At 57.9% G+C, this 20,786-nt stretch overlaps 1 protein-coding gene across 3 annotated transcripts in view; it reads left to right on the top strand.

The window, feature by feature from the left end:
• SPTBN2 (spectrin beta, non-erythrocytic 2) overlaps window positions 1-20,786 on the top strand; it is a 35,359-nt gene that overhangs the window by 11,674 nt on the left and 2,899 nt on the right. For all 3 annotated transcript variants that reach the window (XM_032879577.1, XM_032879579.1, XM_032879578.1), the window contains 26 exons: window positions 432-523; window positions 683-763; window positions 1,090-1,205; window positions 2,984-3,096; window positions 3,232-3,419; window positions 4,595-4,712; window positions 5,087-5,245; window positions 5,427-5,729; window positions 6,687-6,840; window positions 7,034-7,904; window positions 9,860-9,997; window positions 10,367-11,123; window positions 11,747-11,949; window positions 12,325-12,415; window positions 12,667-12,813; window positions 14,973-15,236; window positions 16,410-16,634; window positions 16,943-17,032; window positions 17,353-17,613; window positions 17,698-17,828; window positions 18,093-18,297; window positions 18,794-19,168; window positions 19,387-19,631; window positions 19,729-19,867; window positions 20,147-20,231; window positions 20,482-20,678. In XM_032879577.1, coding sequence (XP_032735468.1) covers window positions 432-523; window positions 683-763; window positions 1,090-1,205; window positions 2,984-3,096; window positions 3,232-3,419; window positions 4,595-4,712; window positions 5,087-5,245; window positions 5,427-5,729; window positions 6,687-6,840; window positions 7,034-7,904; window positions 9,860-9,997; window positions 10,367-11,123; window positions 11,747-11,949; window positions 12,325-12,415; window positions 12,667-12,813; window positions 14,973-15,236; window positions 16,410-16,634; window positions 16,943-17,032; window positions 17,353-17,613; window positions 17,698-17,828; window positions 18,093-18,297; window positions 18,794-19,168; window positions 19,387-19,631; window positions 19,729-19,867; window positions 20,147-20,231; window positions 20,482-20,678 — 5,748 coding nt within the window. The remainder of the gene's footprint in view (window positions 1-431; window positions 524-682; window positions 764-1,089; window positions 1,206-2,983; window positions 3,097-3,231; window positions 3,420-4,594; window positions 4,713-5,086; window positions 5,246-5,426; window positions 5,730-6,686; window positions 6,841-7,033; window positions 7,905-9,859; window positions 9,998-10,366; window positions 11,124-11,746; window positions 11,950-12,324; window positions 12,416-12,666; window positions 12,814-14,972; window positions 15,237-16,409; window positions 16,635-16,942; window positions 17,033-17,352; window positions 17,614-17,697; window positions 17,829-18,092; window positions 18,298-18,793; window positions 19,169-19,386; window positions 19,632-19,728; window positions 19,868-20,146; window positions 20,232-20,481; window positions 20,679-20,786) is intronic.

Here is a 20,786-nt window from a genome sequence, read left to right as displayed (position 1 = left end):
TAAAACAGTCACCGTGTTGCTTCTTATGCTCTGAGCATAGGCAGGCCAATGTTCCCATACCATACTCAGTTCTCCCGGTTGTCCCCGTACTCCCCGGTGCTCCTCCCAGCCTGGAGCAGAGCTCCATCAGTGCCCCCTTGGAAACCTAGCTCCCAGGTAGCGCTCTCACCCGCCCACTCGCCACTCCCCACTCCGAGGAGCTAGCATCCTTCACTTTGAGGCCCTTCCACTCTTCTGACTTCCGACCTCATCCTGCTGCCTAAAATGTTTTGTGGTCATTATCCCAGGAGGAAAAGTCCTCCGGCTCTATCCCGGCACCCTTCTTCCAGGAGTCTATAAAGAACAGTTTTCTGCTGTGTATTTCCGAGTATCTCCGATAACTCCAGGAGCCCCTGTTGGGGGACTGAGGCGCTCCCTTCTTTCCTTCTTAGATCCAAGACATCAGTGTGGAAACAGAAGACAACAAGGAGAAGAAGTCGGCCAAGGACGCCCTGCTGCTGTGGTGCCAGATGAAGACGGCGGGGTGAGGCTGCCCAGGGCCCGTGGCCTTGGAGGGTTGGCCGCACCGAGGCTGTGTGGTAAAGGAGGGATGGGCTCCCGGAACCACGAGCTGGAGATCCATCCTTGAGTCACAGACCAGGACTAGGCCCTACTCACTGTTCTTCCCGGTCTCCATTTATAGGTATCCCAATGTTAACGTGCACAACTTCACGACCAGCTGGAGGGACGGACTGGCCTTCAACGCCATTGTGCACAAGCACCGGTGAGGGGCTGGGGTCGGCGAGCCTGCCGGGCGGCTGGACGGGCTCACGGCCCTCGGGTGTGCACACGCCCACACAGACCATGAGATGGGCTACACGGCAGTTACAAGGAGTGAACGTTCAGACGAGAGCTGGGATGTGGGGGCACCACGCTGCACAGAGGGCCGTGGTGGGAGCCAGGGCGGGTGGGAGCAGTGGGTGTGGGCTTGGGGTGCCTGGTTTGGGACAAAATGGAGTTGGTGGCAGGGATAAAGACAGGGGTGGCTTCACTTTTCCTCTTTAGGGGTTCACGTGCTCTTGATACCGTCTCTATCCCCTCCCCTTGTAGGCCGGATCTGCTGGATTTTGAGTCGCTGAAGAAATGCAATGCACATTATAACCTGCAAAATGCTTTCAATCTGGCTGAGAAGGAGCTGGGGCTCACGAAGTTGCTGGATCCTGAAGGTGGGGCAGAGTGGCGGAAAGAAAGTGCTGTGGGATAGAGGCAGAAGGCAGATGAGTGGGGGCCAGGGGCTGAGGGCAGGGGGCTAGGGGCAGGTGACTGCTAATGGGTATGGAGTTCCTCTGGGGGTGATAAGAATGTTCTGGAACAGATCATGGTGAGGACTGCACCACTTTGTGAAGGTACTAAAAGCCGCTGAATTGTCCCCTGTAAAAGGGTGAATTGTATGATGTGAAAATTACATCCCTCCTCCAAAAAAGGATGTAGGGAGACGGGCAGTCCTGTGGCAGAAAGAGCCCTCGAATGTGGTTCTATGCCAGCCCCGCCACGGAGCAGCTCTGTGACTTAGAGCCAGTGGCTTAACCTCTCTGTGGCTCATTTTCCTCATCTCTAAAATGAGAAGATTGGTCTCTGAGGTCTCTAAGGTTCTGTCTTCCTCTAAAATTCTAGGGTTCTAAATTAAGCTGCGTGACACTGAGATCTCACCCAGCTCTGGCCTTACGGTCAGCGGGCCCTGATGACTGGCCTCTCTGGTTCTGATCTTGATGTTGGTCAGGCAGTGGTCCCTGGCTCTTATTTCGGACCTGGCCCTGCACTCGACATGCTTTACTCAACTCAGTCCTCACTACACGCTCTGGAAATCGGGGCCGTTACTGTCCTCAGTTTATGGAAGAGAAGATGGGGACCTATCCACCGGGTTAAGCGACTTTCCCGAGGTCACACAGCGGGTGGGGCAGAGATCCAAACTCCAGACCTGCTTCCTCAGCCAGTTCTCAGGGAGAGCACTCTCGGTGCTGCCAGAAAAGGGAGGGCAGAGGAGGGCCAAGAGGCTTCCCTGATGGAAATGCTCCTCCCTAAGCTCACTGGGCAGACTTGGGTCTCGGTATTTTTCTCCCTGTTTTCTGTCCCACCATAGCCCCATCTCAGTCCAGAGCGACTCTCATCAGCCATCTAGTGATGGAAGTCACGCACATAGGTTCCTGGGAAAGCATTTGAGAGGCACCGTTACGATAAAGAATATTTCAGTAAAACAACTTTATGACATGACTTCGATGGGTCCTTCTTGCCTGTGGAATTTCAGAGGGGACCACAAGAGCTTCCAGCCCTATAGGGTTCCCTGTAGGTAGGATGGAATCTGCCGATTGTGGGCGTAGAACCCAGGCATTTCAAGTCCCAGTCTTGGTCTTTGTGGTAGAAGCGGATTTGCCCAAAGGACACTCACCTCCTTAGACTCACAGCTGAACTTTGAGACTGAGGTCAGAAAGAGCCATGACCGAGCCCCGAGATGGCCCTGAGAATAGCTGGGGCTCGCTGGGCCCATCCCTCTGAACATCCCAGCTTCGGGAAGCTTGGTTTTTATCTTCTGTGTTGCTGCCCCCAAATCCACTGATTTCTTAGACAGTTTTCCAGCCCCTAAGTACAAGATCCATCCCCAAACAGGAATGTTGTTTCTTTTCTTGCCTTTCCTGCCCTCAACAGCTAATTTTGGTCTCCCTTAGAAACACTGGGTAAAAGTCTCCTTGGGCTTCTGCATTTTGTCCTCTGCTTGTTTCTAGAGGAGGTGGGTGGTGGGGAGAAACTTCGCTTCCTCATGTCCTTTAAGTCCAAATGATTTATTTGTCTTTTTGCCCTGAGAGGAGCAGGAAGGATGTCAGTTTCGGAGGGCTGAGGTGGGGGCCCTGGGATTGGGGTAAGCGCTCCAAGTTGCAGGTGTGCTTCTGGGAGGCAAGTTTCTAATCTCTAAACATCAGGGCCTGACCTGAGTGTTCCTTCTTCTCAGATGTGAATGTGGACCAACCAGACGAGAAATCCATCATCACTTATGTGGCTACTTACTATCACTACTTCTCCAAGATGAAGGCTCTGGCCGTGGAAGGCAAAAGGATTGGCAAGGTACCCCTCTGCCGTGAGGCGGGCGGGACAGAGCTCAGGCCTAGGGGTCTTCCTTCCTGAAGGCAGAGACAGTGGGGAGCTGCTGTGCTGGGCCAGGGACCCCGTGGGCAAGACCCCCTTGTTGCTGTCCCGCAGGTGCTGGACCATGCCATGGAGGCCGAGCGCCTCGTGGAGAAGTATGAGTCTCTAGCCTCAGAGCTGCTGCAGTGGATCGAGCAAACAATTGTGACCCTCAATGACCGCCAGCTGGCCAACTCCCTGAGTGGGGTCCAGAACCAGCTGCAGTCCTTCAATTCTTACCGCACCGTGGAGAAGCCACCCAAGTAGGTGTCCCTGGGCCGCCCCCGCTGCAGCATGCCAGCCCTGAGCCTAAATTAGGGTGGCCTTTTGGGAGGGAGATTTGGCAGGACATAAATGCAGGGAAGGCTCATTTCCCCTAGTTCAAAGTGCCAGAAGCAATTCCAAGATAAATTTTTTAAATGATGATCCATTTAAAAAAAAAAAAAATCCCGCTGGGGAAATGCTTACTATGGTAGGTAGAGTCAGTGCAATCCACTCAGATATTACTGGCCGGAGTGTCCCAGAACCCAATGCCAGCTTAGGGCCAGGCAGACTGGATCTGATGGGCAGATCATCACCAGCAACACGGGAGTGTGGCTGCTTCTGCGCACACTGCAAAGGCTCTGTTGGCCTGCTTTAGAAATGGACTTTCTAAATGGGATCGCCAGGAGGCAGCTCTGTACGGCACATGTTACAGCCCCCGCTTGCCCAGTATTGAGCTCTTCTGCAGTTAACACATTTAGCTCCAAAACTAATACTAATCCAGAAAACGTCTGTTCCTACACATTCCAAGAATGGTTTGAGGTACACCCTGTGACCAAGAAAGCCCTCTGCTTTCTGGAAGGTAGAACTTCCAGGATGTTCATTCACCTGAACTTTGTAAAAGAAAAATAAGTCAGGGGAGAGCCACTAGAGATCGTGTTGAAGGAATGCACTTACTGGCATGAAAAGATGTTCATGAACCGGAAACAAGGAAGCAGTTTACAGAACCGCTTATTTGTAGGCGGCAGGGAGCACGTGGCTAAGTGGTCAGGTTCGAAGTACCTGAGTTCAAATCCTGCCTCTGTCGTCAAGCAGTCATGAGCACTGGGCAGCTTATCCGGCTTCTCCGTGCCTCCGTTTTCCCATCTGGAAAATGGAAGCAATAAGAGAATGCGGGTGACAGTGAAAGCCAGACACGAGCGGGGCCTGGCTCGTGGTGGATGAGTCCTCGGTGATTGTCAGCCGTGGTTCTGGAATAATCCCATCTGTGTAACCAAAAAAAAAGGGAAGAAGAAGTATACACATGCCGAAGTGTAACTGGTCATCTCTGTCCGGTTTTCATTTGTCTTAAAATCGTGTTCTTTTTGCTTGCCATATTTTCTGGCTTTTGCACTGAGATCACGAGGAGACAAAGACCTTTCGGCTTGAAACAGAGTCCCTGTGCCTCCTGCCTCAGGTTCACCGAGAAGGGGAACTTGGAAGTTTTGCTCTTCACCATCCAGAGCAAGCTGCGCGCCAACAATCAGAAGGTCTACACGCCCCGCGAGGGCCGGCTCATCTCGGACATCAACAAGGTGCCCGGCCGCCCTCCCTGCCCCACAGATGTCCCATCCTTGGCACCAGCCCCCCCACTGCCCCGACCGGAAGGCTTGTCCTGGCCTCCTGCGTGAGATTAATAGAAGTGATGAGGTTCACCTCTAGTCCCACCACCACAGACAAATCCAGTGGTCTTCCTCGTTCCCTGTCCCCTTCCGGTCCTCATCCGTAAGCAGAAGTGCTTTCGCATGGTTGCGTGGCCCTCATGCTGTCTGTTTCTCCTGCATCCATGCCCAAGGGTCTCACCGACCACATCCAGCAGACCTGCTAGACCGAGCTCCTCTGGGACTCATCATGTGCCCCCCAGCCCCAATGACCCCTCCTCTCCAACCCTGTCCCCCCCACCTCGCAGGCTTGGGAGCGGCTGGAGAAAGCGGAGCACGAGCGTGAGCTGGCCCTGCGCACTGAGCTGATCCGCCAGGAGAAGCTGGAGCAGCTGGCCGCCCGCTTCGACCGCAAAGCGGCCATGCGGGAGACCTGGCTTAGCGAGAACCAGCGCCTCGTGTCCCAGGTAGTGCAGGCTGGGCAGGAGGTACAGAGAGAGGGGGCGGGGGGAGAGGGAGGTGGGTTAGGAGCCCTGCCATGTGGGGGAGCTAAAGAAACAAGGAGTCCATCACACAGAAGACAACCCAGAGTCCCCGAGCTGGGGGGCCTGTGCTCCCCCACTTCCCCTTGCCTGTCGTCTGCCCCAGGACAACTTCGGGCTGGAGCTGGCAGCCGTCGAGGCGGCCGTGCGCAAGCACGAGGCCATCGAGACGGACATCGTGGCCTACAGCGGCCGGGTGCAGGCTGTGGACGCCGTGGCCGCGGAGCTGGCGGCCGAGCGCTACCACGACATCAGGCGCATCGCGGCACGGCAGCACAATGTGGCGCGGCTCTGGGACTTCCTGCGGCAGATGGTGGCAGCCCGGCGGGAGCGGCTCCTCCTCACCCTGGAGCTGCAGAAGGTGTTTCAGGACTTACTCTACCTCATGGACTGGATGGAGGAGATGAAGGTAACCGCCGGCCCAGGGGGCGCAGGGGAGCATCTTGGGGGAGTAGGTCCCCGCGCTGGGCCTTGTACACAGAGCAAACGGGCCCTGCCATCGTGGAGCTCACCTTCTAGTGGAAGGAGGCTGCCAAGGGAACCCCCGGGCCTGTTGTGAAACAGGACGATAGGTGGACCTAGAGCCTCCGGGGACATAGAACAGGGCTGCAGGGTGAGGTGGTCCGGGAAGGCCTCTGAGGAACCACAGACCCACAGGGAGTCGGCGTGGGGAGGTGTAAGCAGGGAGTGTCATAGGCAGAAGGAGCAGTCCTGGGCCTGCACAGACGTGCTGCGTTCTGCGTAGGAAGGAGGGCCGGGGGCACTGGAAGAACAGGAGGGGCAGTGGATGAGGTAAGGGTGGGAGCAGCCAGCCCCCCACCCCCACCGCCCCGGGCCTGCCAGGCCTGCTCAGGCTTTGGGTCTTGTTCAGAGTAGCATGGAGCACTGAGCGTGAGCAGAAGTTTCTGGAAAGGAGAGACAGGATTCTGCCTTCATGTTTTTAAAGGTCACTGTGTCCACGATGTGCAGGAGGGCCGTGGACAGCCCAAGGGGCAGTTAGATGCTGTGCGGTGATCTAGGCAAGGGATTGAGAGGACGGTGGGTCTGGAGAGACCCTGGACTTGCTGGGGTGCTGGGGACTGAGCAGTGACCCGCAGGAGGGTGGTGAGAATTCTGGGGCTGAGAAGATGAGTCAGAACAGAGATTTTGGGAGCAAGATTTAGTAAGAAAGTCGGTCGTTCCATAGGAGGGCAGTTGAGTACAAGGTGACCGGGGTGCCGGCCCAGAGCTGGGGTGTCGCTGCCTGTGTGAGTGGGAGCCGACGGACAGGGACGGCTGTGCTCCTCGGGGTGTGACCCCCGCAGCCACCCAAGGAGGTTGGTGGGAGGCCCTCGGGTGGGCCCCGGCATGCTGCCTGTCCCCGCAGGGCCGGCTGCAGTCTCACGACCTGGGTAAGCACCTGGCCGGAGTGGAGGACCTGCTGCAGCTACATGAGCTGGTGGAAGCCGACATCGCTGTGCAGGCGGAGAGGGTGCGCGCCGTCAGCGCCTCGGCCCTGCGCTTCTGCGACCCAGGCAAAGGTGAACCCTGGGGAAGGAGGACTGCCGGATGGGAAAAAGCCGGGACGGGAAGGGTGGGAGCAGATGGGAGGTGATGGGGCTGGGGAGGGAGGCCTAAGGGGACGGTGGGGGGTGGAGATTCATAACCAGGGACTGGTGGGGGCAGTGGGCTGGCTGGGCTACAGCTCTCAACCCTCCACCCCAACCTTTTCAGAGTACAAACCCTGCGACCCCCAGCTGGTGTCGGAGCGGGTGGCCTCCCTGGAGCAGAGCTACGAGTCGCTGTGCGAGTTGGCCGCCACCCGGCGGGCGCGGCTGGAAGAGTCCCGGCGCCTCTGGCGTTTCCTCTGGGAGGCGGGTGAGGCCGAGGCCTGGGTGCGGGAGCAGCAGCACCTCCTGGCCTCCGCAGACACCGGCCGGGACCTGACCGGTGCCCTGCGCCTGCTCAACAAACACACGGCCCTGCGGGGCGAGATGAGCGGCCGGCTGGGGCCCTTGAAGCTGACGCTGGAACAGGGCCGGCAGCTGGTCGCCGAGGGCCACCCCGGCGCCAGCCAGGCCGCCGCCCGCACAGCCGAGCTGCAGGCCCAGTGGGAGCGGCTGGAGGCCCTGGCCGAGGAGCGCGCCCAGCGGCTCGCCCAGGCCGCCAGCCTCTACCAGTTCCAGGCCGACGCCAACGACATGGAGGCCTGGCTGGTGGACGCGCTGCGCCTGGTGTCCAGCCCCGAGCTGGGGCACGATGAGTTCTCCACGCAGGCCCTGGCCCGACAGCACCGGGCCCTGGAGGAGGAGATCCGCAGCCACCGGCCAGCCCTGGATGCCCTGAGGGACCAGGCCGCCGCCCTGCCCCCTGCGCTGAGCCGCACACCAGAGGTACAGGGCCGGGTGCCCAGCCTCGAGCGGCACTACGAGGAGCTGCAGGCCCGGGCAGGCGAGCGTGCGCGGGCCTTGGAGGCGGGCCTGGCGCTCTACACCATGCTCAGTGAGGCCGGGGCCTGCGGCCTGTGGGTGGAGGAGAAGGAGCAGTGGCTCAATGGGCTGGCCCTGCCCGAGCGCCTGGAGGACTTGGAGGTGGTGCAGCAGAGGTAGGCCCCCCGCAGACCTCCCCCCAGCCCCACCACTGCAGGCCTGGCGAGTGGGGCCGCCTGCGTGTGGGCCACCCGCCCTACCATAAACCGCCAGCTCTTGCTAGGACCCTTGAGTCTTTTTTTTTTTCTTTTTAAGATTTTATTTATTTATTTGAGACAGGGAGCAAGAGAGTGCAAGCAGGGAGAGCTGCAGAGGGAGAGAGAGAAGCAGGCTTCCCACTAAGCAGGGAGCCCCATGCGGGGCTCGATCCCAGCACCCTGGGATCATGACCTGACCGGAAGGCAGAGGCTCAACCACTGAGCCACCCAGGCACCTCCGACCCTTTGTGTCTTAACAGTGGTCTGGGTTTTGTTTTCTTGAAAAATGTCAGACATACTCAAAGGGAGAAAACCTACCACAAACCCCTACATCACCATCACCAGATTCAGCGATAGTCAGCGTCTTGCTATATTTGATTATTTTTCGTTTTAAAAATTAGCAGATCTCCAGGGGTGCCTGGGTGGCTCGGTTGGTTAGGCGGCTGCCTTCAGCTCAGGTCATGATCCTGGAGTCCTGGGATCGAGTCCCACATCGGGCTCCCAGTTCCACGGGGAGTCTGCTTCTCCCTCTGACCTTCTCCTCGCTCATGCTCTATCTCGCTGTCTCTCTCTCTCAAATAAATAAGTAAAAATAAAATATTTTTTATAAAAATTAGCAGATCTCCAGAATATCATTTCACTTCTGTGTTCCCCACGATGTGTCCTCCAAGAATTAGGAAGGATGTATAATATATAATAAGTTATTTTTTAATTGTGTGGACTTAAAATAGAGGAGGCTTTGATGTTATAGACCTTTAGATAGGTACACTGATTCACCTCATCATGTAGCTGTATTTACAGGATAATACATCTTAAAATCCATGAGAAAGGAAATTTTTTTAAGGTTTTATTTTATTGTTTATTTAACAGACAGAGATCACAAGTAGGCAGAGAGGCAGGCAGAGAGAGAGAGAGGAGGAAGCAGGCTCCCTGCTAAGCAGAGAGCCCAGTGTGGGGCTTGATCCCAGGACCCTGGGATCATGAACTGAGCCGAAGGCAGAGGCTTTAACCTACTGAGCCACCCAGGTGCCCCAGAAATTTTTATCATAGAACCACCCTGCTGTTAATTATCACATAGAACGGAATTAGCAGTTCCTTGATATCATCTATTACTCATCCTATAGTTAAATTTCCTGATGGTTTTAAAAATGTATTTAAGGATTTTTTTTTTTTTAAGTTTCCAAGATATGCTATGACAGGGATCAGCATACTATAATTCTGGGGCCAAATCCAGCCTGTTGCCTTTTTTTTTTTTTTTTAAATAAAGCTTTATTGGAACGGAGCCAGGCTCATTCATTTCCATATCATCCCTGGCTGCTTTTGCACTACAACAGCAGAGCTAAATACGCGTGACAGGGACCTTATGGCCCACACAGCCTGAAATATTTGCTCTCTGGCCCTTTATAGAAACCGTTTGCAGACTGTGAGAGTATCACAGAAGTTGTGCTTCACACCCTTATCACTCAAACAAATATTTTTGGTTATCAATTCATTTTTTAACACCTGGTAATAGTATGGGACCCAGCTAGGCAGCTAAGGGGTCAGTCCCAGGAGGAATAGGGAGGATCTAATAAAGAATGAGGCACTGGGCCAGGCCTTACGTTGGTTCGTGCACCTGTTCCCGATATTTAACTACCATCATCTACTTGAGTCGCTCTAGAGATGACTGCTCTTCTACTCTTCTGGGGGGACTTGGGGCTCCCCACTTGACCCACAGATACTGCAGACCCCATAGGTTAAGATGTGCAGATGTCCTATAAGTCAGCCACATGTTGACAGAGAGGCATTTTCCTGGGCACCTAGCGGAGGTGGGCTGGTGCACCACCACTTCCACGACCCACGGCCACCTCTTGTACCCTCTTCCTCCCGCTCAGGTTCGAGACCCTGGAGCCCGAGATGAACGCCCTCGCAGCCCGGATTACTGCCGTGAACGACATTGCGGAGCAGCTGCTGAAGGCCAAGCCGCCGGGCAAGGACAGCATTGTCACTACCCAGAAGCAGCTCAACCACAGGTGGGCTTAGGGAGGGGAGCCAAGAAAGGGGGCAGCAGATGGGGATGGCAGCCGCAGGGGAGTCCTGGAGGGCATGGTTCGGAGACTGAAAACGAGGCAGGAAGGGCCTCTGGTATACGCTGCAGGGCAGAGGTGGGAAATGAGGGAAGGAGGGAAAGGGGGTGAAGGTAGTCCAAATGGGCTTGTGGCTGGCCAGGGAGCAATCAGGGGTTCGGGGGAGGAGGAGCCAGGAGCGGCCTCTTTAACACAGCAGAGCAGGAGGTAGAATATCCCAAAGCAGAGGGAGGCAGGGAAGAAGCTTCCAGATAGACCCAGACAGCGCAGGGCAGCTGAGTGGCTCCAGTCACTAGACCCTCCCTCCACCCTCAGGTGGCAACAGTTCCGGGCCCTGGCCGACGGCAAGAAGGCAGCTCTGATGTCAGCCTTGAGCATCCAGAACTACCACCTGGAGTGCACGGAGACCCAGGCCTGGATGAGAGAAAAGACCAAGGTCATCGAGTCCACCCAGGGCCTGGGCAATGACCTGGCCGGGGTGCTGGCCCTGCAGCGGAAGCTGGCCGGCACCGAGCGAGACCTGGAGGCCATCGCCGCACGCGTGGGCGAACTGGCCCGAGAGGCCGATGCCCTGGCCGCCGGCCACCCCACCCAAGCCCCTGCCATCCACGCCCGGCTTGGAGAGGTCCAAGCCGGCTGGGAAGACCTGAGGGCCACCATGCGGCGCCGAGAAGAGTCACTGGGCGAGGCGCGGCGGCTGCAGGACTTCCTGCGCAGCTTGGATGACTTCCAGGCGTGGCTCGGTCGCACGCAGACCTCCGTGGCCTCGGAAGAAGGGCCAGCCACCCTGCCGGAGGCAGAGGCCCTCCTGGCCCAACATGCAGGCCTGCGGGGAGAGGTGGAGCGGGCCCGCGGCGAGTACAGCCGGCTCCGGGCCCTGGGAGAGGAGGTGACCAGGGACCAGGCTGACCCACAGTGCCTCTTCCTGCGGCAGCGGCTGGAAGCCCTGGGCACCGGCTGGGAGGAGCTGGGCCGCATGTGGGAGAGCCGGCAAGGCCGCCTGGCCCAGGCCCATGGCTTCCAAGGCTTTCTGCGGGATGCGCGCCAGGCCGAGGGCGTGCTCAGCAGCCAGGTGAGAGCCCGGGGACACAGAGATGCCCCACCCCCCGAAGAAGGGACTAAGGACAGGGAAGTGTGGACAAGAGAGGTGGATGGGGAGGAAATGGCAGCAGGTGGAGTAACTGAGAAACCAGGACGGACAGGGAGACCGTGCAAGAAAAATATGGATGTAGAAAAAAAAAAAGATGTAGGTGCCCAGCTGGCTTAGTCAGTAGAGCATGTGACTCTTGATCTCAGGATCATGGGTTCAAAGCCCACGCTGGGTGTAGAGCTTACTTTAAAAAAAAAAAAAAAAAAAAAGACTGAACAGAATTAAAAAAAAAGATGTAAATATAATTTGCCAAAACTGACTTGAGAAGAAATAGAAAACCTGACTTGTGTAGCTGCTGAATCAAATCAGTGGCTAGAAATAATTTGAAACCGGATTTGGGCTGCGAAGTTCCTCTGGCCCAGCTCCCCTGTTACTTTGCAAGCCCGTGGGGTAACGGGGCGCCCCCCATGTGGTCTTCGAGCCAGACCATCCACCCTCCCCTCCCCAGCTGGCCGCCACGTGCGATGTGTCCTCGCGGTAGGTCCCTTCCAAAAGGTCGACAAGTACTTTTGAGAAGTGAGCTGCGTCCCTGTCCTCCCACACAGGACTACGTTTTGTCCCACACGGAGATGCCGGGGACACTCCAAGCTGCGGATGCCGCCATAAAAAAACTGGAGGATTTCATGAGCACCATGGATGCCAACGGAGAGCGGATCCGCGGGCTGCTGGAGGCTGGGCGCCAGCTCGTGTCTGGGGGCAACATCCACGCCGAGAAGATCCAGGAGAAAGCAGACTCCATCGAGAGGAGGTATGGTGAGGACAGTAGGTAAGTGGGAGCCCCGATGGGGAAGCAAGCGAGAGCAGCCCAGCCTGTTCTGCTGATGGAGAAGCTGGAGAACGCAACACGGACAGACGGATGGTGGTGGGGGCTGACGAAAAGCAGAGGAGGAAGAAGTTAGTGGCCAGAGAGGGACTAGGCCATGAGCTGGGAAGGTCTGCCTACCCCCCACCAGGGGAGGTGATGTCCGCTGGCCTAGCTGGACTCTGGACATCAGTAATCCCGGTTAGTGCTCCCCGAAGGCATCGAGCCCAAAGCAGGAGGACTTCAGGCTTCTAGGTTAATTAGAGGATCATAACCCTTTGACAGCAAGTTCGAGGGCCTCACAAGGGCCTGTCATTACAGACACAAGAAAAATCAAGAAGCAGTGCAGCAGCTTCTGGGCCGTCTTCGGGACAACCGAGAGCAGCAGCATTTCCTGCAAGACTGTCAGGAGGTAAGGCTCCCTATTCCCCCATGTCCCCTTCTGCATTTCCCAGCCATCTGTTCACTGACGTGCCCTGGCTTGCTGAGCCTAGAGTAAGACCATGGCAGTGGCACCTGAGTAAGAGGATGGACTCCCCCACCCCGCTTGGCCTGGCTTCTCCCCGTAGCCACCTCTTCTCCTAGCTCGCCTCACCCCCTTAGGCCTCAGTGCATCTGAAATTTACTCTGCCCTTCTCTACCCCTGCTCTGTGCTTGGTCCAGCTGAAGCTCTGGATTGATGAGAAGATGCTGACAGCCCAGGACGTGTCCTATGACGAGGCCCGCAACCTGCACACCAAGTGGCAAAAGCACCAGGCGTTCATGGCCGAGCTGGCTGCCAACAAAGACTGGTTGGACAAAGTGGATAAGGTAAGTGGGGTGACAGCAGCCGCAAGAAGAGAGCCCCAGGGCCGCCTCAGGACGGGATCCTGGCTTCGGGCTGGGGTGCTTTCAGGGTCAGTGGTCATGGGGTCTCTGGTGCCAGTCCTCCAAGATGGAAACTTAAGTTCTGGGGAACAAAAGTCTTAGGTCTCTGAGACAGTGACTCCAGAACTTTGGAAAAGTGCAAATCAGTAGGGAGCCCAACTGCAGCTTTGCATCAATGTGGTAACTATCCCTGGGTCGGGACCACAGTGACACTCTTCAGCAGAGGTCAGCAAACTTCTGCCAAGGGCCAGATGGTACATATTTTCGGGGGCTTTGCGGGCCACATGGTTTCTGCTGTGACTACTCAACTCTCCTCAAAAGCAGCCATAGAGAATACATAAGGATTGAGCGTAGCTGTGTTCCAATAAAACTTTATTTATAAAAACAGGTGGGGGCTGCATTTGGCCCGCAGAGCACAGTTTACCAACCCTTGCTTATGAGTCTTATTGTTCCTGGTGCTTAGTCTCCAAACCCACCACTTCCTCTAGAGCCGAGCATAGGTAAAACTTTATTTCAGCTCAGCAAGTATGCCTGGGCAGGCGACCTTGTGTGTGCTCAGCACCCTGCAGGGTATGTGAAAAGACACTCTCCTTCCCTCAAGGGTAGGGCTGGGGAGAGGAGGAGACCAGTGTATGTCTGGTGTTTCCGTTTGTTCAGCAAATATTTACTTGGCGCTACTATATGCGAAGCATTGTACAGGGCACCGAGAGGGGGAATGAAGGAGATTCTACGGCCGGCTGCCCCGTTGAGAATGACGCTACCGCCAGTATTTGAGACAGATCCGCAAACACCAAAGTTACATCCAAAGCAGAATATGACAGATGCAGTTAAGAGAGGGCCTGATAAAGCCTGGTCCCTCTGCGTGTGCCCGTAAAGCTCTGTGCCAATAAAACTCTGGTTACAAGGAGAGAGGAGGTAGAGGAATGCTAGGGGCCTGGAGCCTCTAGGGCAGTCCCTGAAGGTTGAGTAGAATTTGGACAAGCAGAGATATTGGAGGAATGATGTTTTTAGGCAGAGAAAACAGCACAAACAGGAAACCCGAGGTGTGGAAGTGGGGTGCCTGTACAGGAACAAGGGGGTAAGTCAGTCTGGCAGGAACACAGAATGGGGAAAGGGGCCCCGTGGAAGAAAAGGTGCGAAGAGCCTGTTCAGCTAGGTCACCAAAGGCCTTGACCGTACTTGAGGACTGTGTGTCGATGTGTGGACTCTGCCGAAGGCCCACGGAGTTGCCCAAGCAGTGCTAAACACTAGCTCTTCATCCTGGCAGCCAGGCACAAGACAGCCTCAAGGCAGAACCTTGGTTTGTGTTCTAGAAGCGGACCCCGAAACAAGACTTCCAGTGCAGGCCACTTATATGGGAGATGAGCACAGAAAACACCAGTAGGGAAGTGGGGAGCTGGGATAGAAAAGGAAAGGCGTTTAATAACGGGTCCTCTGCCACGTCAGTTACCCCAGGGGGCAGCTGGCTCTCAGTCCTAATGAGGCACCTTGGGAGACAGTGTAGAACACGCATCAGTGTTATCCCAACCAAGGCACAAGGATGCTGAGTGTTTGTCCGCCAGCTCCCCGTCTGTCACTGGTTGAGGGCTGCTTCCCAGGGCATGAACTCACGGACGCTTCTGGTCTGCCTTGCACGCAGGTCAAGAGACCATGCTTCCCCCACCTCCCCAGCAACCAGAGTCCTCAAGCAGAAAGGCTGGGAGAGGGGAGAGCGGGTGGGACTTGCGTGTACATAACTCAGGTGAGGGGTGACTCTCTGAGAAACGGGAGAGGACAGTGAATACACAAGACCACATGTGCATGGCCCCAGAAGCCGTAAGCATGAGGGAGCCCCAAAAAGGAAAGGTCTCTGTGGCTTCTTCGTTGATACGAGGTTTGAGCTGGCCCTTTAACAAGTAGGGTGTCATCAGCAGTGGGAGGCGTGGTTTAGGAGGGGTTTGAAACCTTTGAGAAGAGTGTGTTGCGGAGAATACCTAACAGCTTGCACTTGTAGCCTACACCTCAGGTTCCTACTGCCCTTTAGCTCCCTGGGCCACTACTGACCCATAAAGTTCAGTGGCATCTAATTCTGACACTGACCCTGTCTGTGTCCCACCCCCCAGGAAGGGCGGGAGCTGACCCTCGAGAAGCCAGAGCTGAAAGCTTTGGTGTCCGAGAAGCTGGACGACCTGCATAAGCGCTGGGACAGGCTGGAGAGCACCACCCAGGCCAAGGCCCGCAGCCTCTTCGATGCCAACCGAGCGGAGCTGTTTGCCCAGAGCTGCTCCGCCCTGGAGAGCTGGCTGGAGAGCCTGCAGGCCCAGCTGCATTCTGACGACTACGGCAAGGACCTCACCAGCGTCAACATTCTGCTCAAAAAGCAACAGGTGCTCTCCAGGCCCGTGGTTGCGATGGGGATGGTGAACTGTGGCAGAAAGGAGGAGGGGGTCTGTGGTTCCTGAGACTTGGGAGGTCATTCTAAGGCCTCACAGACAACATCTTTCCTGGTATTCCTCAAAGCGAGGTCCATGGGCCACTGTATCAGAATCTCGGGGAATGCGTATCAGTCGGAACAAAATCAGGAGACAGAACCCACACTCCTTGAACTTGAACAAGGAAACTTTAAGAAAAAGAAGTATTAATTAGTAAAAGGTGCCTAACTACCAAAAAGGGTAAAGGGAATTCAACAGTAGGGATCAGAAAACTATAAGGAGACAGACAGTAACAGTTTGGCTCCTTTAGGCCATATGGTGTCCATCACAAGAACTCTGTTCTTGTAGCATAAAAGCTGCCATAGGCAAAATGTAAAATTATATGTGTAATGGGTGGGGCTCTGGGCCAATAAAACTTTTTATTTGCAAAAACAGACGGGGCAGGATTTGCTGGTCCCTGCGATAAAGAGTATGGGAGTAGCAGCTACTACCTCCAGGGCTGAGGAGGGGTACCCAAGGAGGAACAAGGTGCCCCACGCCCGCCACCACCCCAAGGTGGCGTTTCAGACCGTGGAGAGGGCCGAGGCCCACTGGGTGTTGTAGAACTTTGCGGGGGTATCATGGGACCAAGCAGGTCTAAAGCTGGCAGGCCAAGACGGGCCACTAACAGGCTGCCGCTGGGATGCCACCAAACTTGCTGGAGGGCGGGAGCCCCTGGATTTCCTGCACATGATGGGCCAGTTTTGCCTCAGGAGCAAAAAAAAAGGCACACTGGAACCCGAGCTAGCAGCCTCCCGTCCTGCGCCTTGTGGTGTCCCTCTAGCGCCCCCTACTCACAAGGCCTAGCATTGCACCAACACTGGCAAGTGTTGACAGGGCTCCCTTGCGAGGTCTCAAAACAGGGTAAGATGTACCTGGCACGGAAGTGAATTTGGGTCCGAGAGGCAATAAACGGGTAGGTGACCCAGTTATCACACAGCCCTGGACTCGTGTGTTACAGGTTGAGCTCCACTGAGCGAGGCCATGCGGGGATGCTCTCCCTGGGGTGAACCCTGGGGATGAGAAATCTCCATTGGCTGCATAAGCCGTGCGCGCGCTGACCATGGCTCCTTCCTCCCCGGGTCACAGATGCTGGAACGGGAGATGGCTGTGCGAGAGAAGGAGGTGGAGGCCATCCAGGCCCAGGCGACAGCGCTGGCCCAGGAGGACCAGGGTGCGGGGGAGGTGGAGAGGACCTCGAGGGCCGTGGAGGAGAAATTCCGGGCCCTGTGCCAGCCCATGAAGGAGCGCTGCCAGCGCCTGCAGGCCTCTCGCGAGCAGCACCAGTTCCACCGGGATGTGGAGGATGAGATTGTGAGTCACTAGGGCTGCGATGGGGTCGTGTCGTCGTCCTGGCGAGTTGCGCCCTGCCAGTCGCTTTCTAGTCTCCTTCCTGGATGCTGGGGCGATGCCAGCAGCGCTGTTCTCTCTTCCGTCTGGCCCTCAACAAAGACCCTCGAGGGACTCTTGGGGATGCCCTTCACACCAGACTCCGAGATGTCTGTTCCCAGCACACACTTACCGGGAGACCTAGAAAAACCTCCCTGCAGGTCTCCCCACCATCCAACCCCTCCTCCTGCTTTGCCCTCTGGACCTCCACTGACCCCCTCTTTCTCATGCAGTTGTGGGTGACAGAGCGGCTGCCCATGGCTAGCTCCATGGAGCACGGCAAGGACCTGCCCAGTGTCCAGCTCCTCATGAAGAAAAACCAGGTGAGGCCAAGTCTAAAGGCAAAAGAAAAGGTCCCAGGAGCCTCCCAGACCCGGAAGTTTGTGTTTTCTTAAAAAACCTCGGGGTTTCTCTGGCTCCCCTCGAGGCTGTGTGGGATCGCACACCTCAGGGGTGGGCCTTCCCTCACCGCGGGAGGGTGGGTTCCCTCCAAAGCAGACCAGGTGGATTGAAAGGGAGCCAGTGAGGAGGACGGAGGGAGAAGGAGGCCTGGGACTAAGGAGCTGGGTGTGGAGCAGGGGTGAGGGGCAACGGGAGGATGAGGGGACCCTGTCAGAGTGTCCTCTTCTGCCACTGGGGACAGACCCTGCAGAAGGAGATACAGGGCCATGAGCCGCGGATCGCGGACCTCACGGAGCGGCAGCGTGCCCTGGGCGCAGCGGCGGCGGGCCCCGAGCTGGCCGAGCTGCAGGAGATGTGGAAACGCCTGGGCCGCGAGCTGGAGCTTCGAGGAAAGCGACTGGAGGACGCCCTGCGGGCCCAGCAGTTCTACCGCGACGCCGCCGAGGCGGAGGCCTGGATGGGTGAGCAGGAGCTGCACATGATGGGCCAGGAGAAGGCCAAGGTGAGAGGCCGGGCAGAGCCAGCCTGCGGGGCTGCCGCTCTCTCCCCGCAGAGGCCGCTCCCTGACGCCCACTGTCGTCCCCAGGATGAGCTCAGCGCCCAGGCGACGGTGAAGAAGCATCAGGGGCTGGAGCAAGCCCTGGCCGACTACGCTCAGACCGTCCGCCAGCTGGCTGCCAGCAGCCAGGACATGATCGACCACAACCACCCAGAGAGGTGAGCCCAGCGCGCAACCAAGGGAGAACCGCCCCTGGGGACGGGATGGGGATGGGGGGAAGACATGGGGACGGGGGCCGGTTCTGGGGCGGTGCGGGGACTGGGAGCCTCCGGGACTACACGTGTGCAGACCTATCTAGAGAGCTGGACGAGCAGAGACCTGGCAGGAAGTTGGGGGGCACCCGAGGGGACAGGACTCTATGGAGCAGAAGGGGATCAGAGCCCGGCATCCTAAGCCCGGCGGGGCCTATCCTGCCCCCGCAGCACACGGATATCGATCCGCCAAGCCCAGGTGGACAAGCTGTACGCCAGCCTCAAGGAGCTGGCCGGGGAGCGGCGGGAGCGGTTGCAGGAGCATCTGCGGCTTTGCCAGCTCCGCCGGGAGCTGGACGACCTGGAGCAGTGGGTCCAGGAGCGCGAGGTGGTGGCGGCCTCGCACGAGCTGGGCCAGGACTACGAGCACGTGACTGTGAGTGCGGGGTGGACACCGGCCACAGAGCCACCCCGGGGAGGGCCGGGGGCAGGGGACATGAGACTGGGCTGAGGGGAGCCATCCTTGGGTATCTGAAGAATCGTGCAAAATGGAGGTCATGGGGCCGCATGTAGATGGGCCAAAAAGGAAGTTTCCAATCCTTCTTTCCCAACAGAACTCACAAGCATGGGGGCCTTGAGGTTCCTCTGCAGAGTTTGGGGGCTTGAACCCTCATGAGTGCAGATATATGGACCATAATTAGGGTATCCTTGCCTGAAGGCCAGAGGTCCCAGGCAACCCCTGTGCTTTTGCTAGGGCCTGGGGGCATCAGTCACATCTGGGGTAAATGGAAACCAGTCGCCCCATGGAAGAAACCTGTTTTGCCCCATGGGGCCCAGGGAGAGAAGTGGGCTCTTGGTTTGGGGGAGAAGACTCACGGGTCAGGCAGGGACTGTGTCCGCCAGCGTGACGGCCCTGTCCGTGTCTCCTCCAGATGCTCCGGGACAAATTCCGAGAGTTTTCCCGGGACACGAGCACCATCGGTCAGGAGCGTGTGGACAGCGCCAACGCTCTGGCCAATGGGCTCATCGCTGGGGGTCACGCCGCCCGGGCCACCGTGGCCGAGTGGAAGGACAGTCTCAATGAGGCCTGGGCTGACCTGCTTGAGCTGCTGGACACGCGGGGTCAGGTGCTGGCCGCGGCCCACGAGCTGCAGCACTTCCTGCACGGGGCCCGCCAGGCCCTGGTGCGGGTCCAGCATAAGCAGCAGCAGCTTCCCGATGGCACCGGCCGTGACCTCAATGCGGCTGAGGCCCTGCAGCGCCGACACTGTGCCTTCGAGCATGACATCCAGGCCCTCAGCACCCAGGTCTGCACCCCATGCGGCGAGATGGGGGCTGGCTTGGGGAAGACTTGGTGGGAAACAGTGGGGGCGGGGGGAGGGTCACGGAAATGCAGGGAGGGTGGCTGGTAAAATGGACAGGAGGGCGAGAACGGAGAACGGAGACCCGAGACCAGGACTGGGAGGCCGCAGCTCCTCGGAGTCCTCCCCGCCGGCTCTACCTCACTCTGAGTGGGGCCCCGCAGGTCCAGCAGGTGCAGGACGATGGCCACCGGCTCCAGAAGGCCTACGCTGGAGACAAGGCTGAGGAGATCGGCCGTCACATGCAGGCTGTGGCCGAGGCCTGGACCCAGCTGCAGGGAAGCTCTGCTGCCCGCCGCCAGCTGCTGCTGGACACCACGGACAAGTTCCGCTTCCTCAAGGCTGTCCGGGAGCTGATGCTGTGGATGGACGGCGTGAACCTGCAGATGGACGCCCAGGAGCGGCCCCGGTAAGGCCCCCCGGTGCCCCACGGCCTCCATGGGGTGTGGACGGGCGGCCGGGAGAAGGTTGTGGGCCCAGCAATAACGTGGTCTCTGTGCCCCCAGGGATGTGTCCTCCGCAGACCTGGTCATCAAGAACCATCAAGGCATCAAGGCGGAGATAGAGGCCAGGGCCGACCGCTTCTCCTCATGCATCGACATGGGCCAGGGGCTGCTTGCCAGGAGCCACTACGCAGCAGAGGAGGTGGGTGATGTGTGCGCGCTGCCGGGTCATCCTCTCAGGGGGAGGCCCGAGTGCCGATGTCTCCTCTGAGTCTCCCTCCTTCCTCTCACTCTTCCTCCGTAGAAACCTCTCTCACTTCAGTGCTGTTCAGGGATTTCCCCATTCCAACCCCGCCCCCCACCCCAAACCATCTGCCTCCTGACATCAGAATTCACTAGTTCCCTGTGTGAGTCCTTCAGGGATCCTGGAAAGGTCGCACTGGGTGCTAACTCACGTCTCTGTCCGCCCCCCTCCCCCCAGATTTCAGAGAAGCTGTCCCAGCTGCAGGCACGGCGCCAGGAGACAGCAGACAAGTGGCAGGAGAAGATGGACTGGCTCCAGCTTGGTGAGCTGCCGTGGGGGCCAGGGCTCAGGAGAAGGGTAGGTAGATAAGACCAAGTAGACCAGAGTAGGTAAGACCAAGAGGCCTGGGCGTGGAACTCAAGGTGCCCGCTCTTGGCACTGCCCGGCTCACGCCATGCTCCTGCTCTGGGGCACTGGCTTCCTCAGGGTCTCTGTTCTCGAAGGGCTGCGGCTGCAGTGCCCTGCTGGTGCCCTGACCTGCCCTCTCCCTGTGACCCCCCCAACCCCTGCAGTTTTGGAGGTGCTCGTGTTTGGGAGAGACGCGGGTATGGCGGAGGCCTGGCTGTGCAGCCAAGAGCCACTGGTGCGCAGCGCTGAGCTGGGCTGCACAGTCGACGAGGTCGAAAGCCTCATCAAGCGGCACGAGGCCTTCCAGAAGTCAGCGGTAGCCTGGGAGGAGCGTTTCAGCGCGCTGGAGAAGCTCACAGCGGTGAGGGCTGTGGGACCCCAGGGCTGCCCGCCCCCTCCCACTGCCCCACGCCCCTGCTCTCCCCTCTGCGCCAGCCTCTCCCAAATGTGAGCCAACGGTGCCCCTTGT

The sequence above is a fragment of the Lontra canadensis genome, unplaced genomic scaffold, assembly GCF_010015895.1.
Source record: "Lontra canadensis isolate GAN:19392208 unplaced genomic scaffold, GSC_riverotter_1.0 scaffold66, whole genome shotgun sequence".
NCBI lineage: Eukaryota > Metazoa > Chordata > Mammalia > Carnivora > Mustelidae > Lontra > Lontra canadensis.
This window is presented reverse-complemented; position numbering and strand designations above follow the sequence as displayed.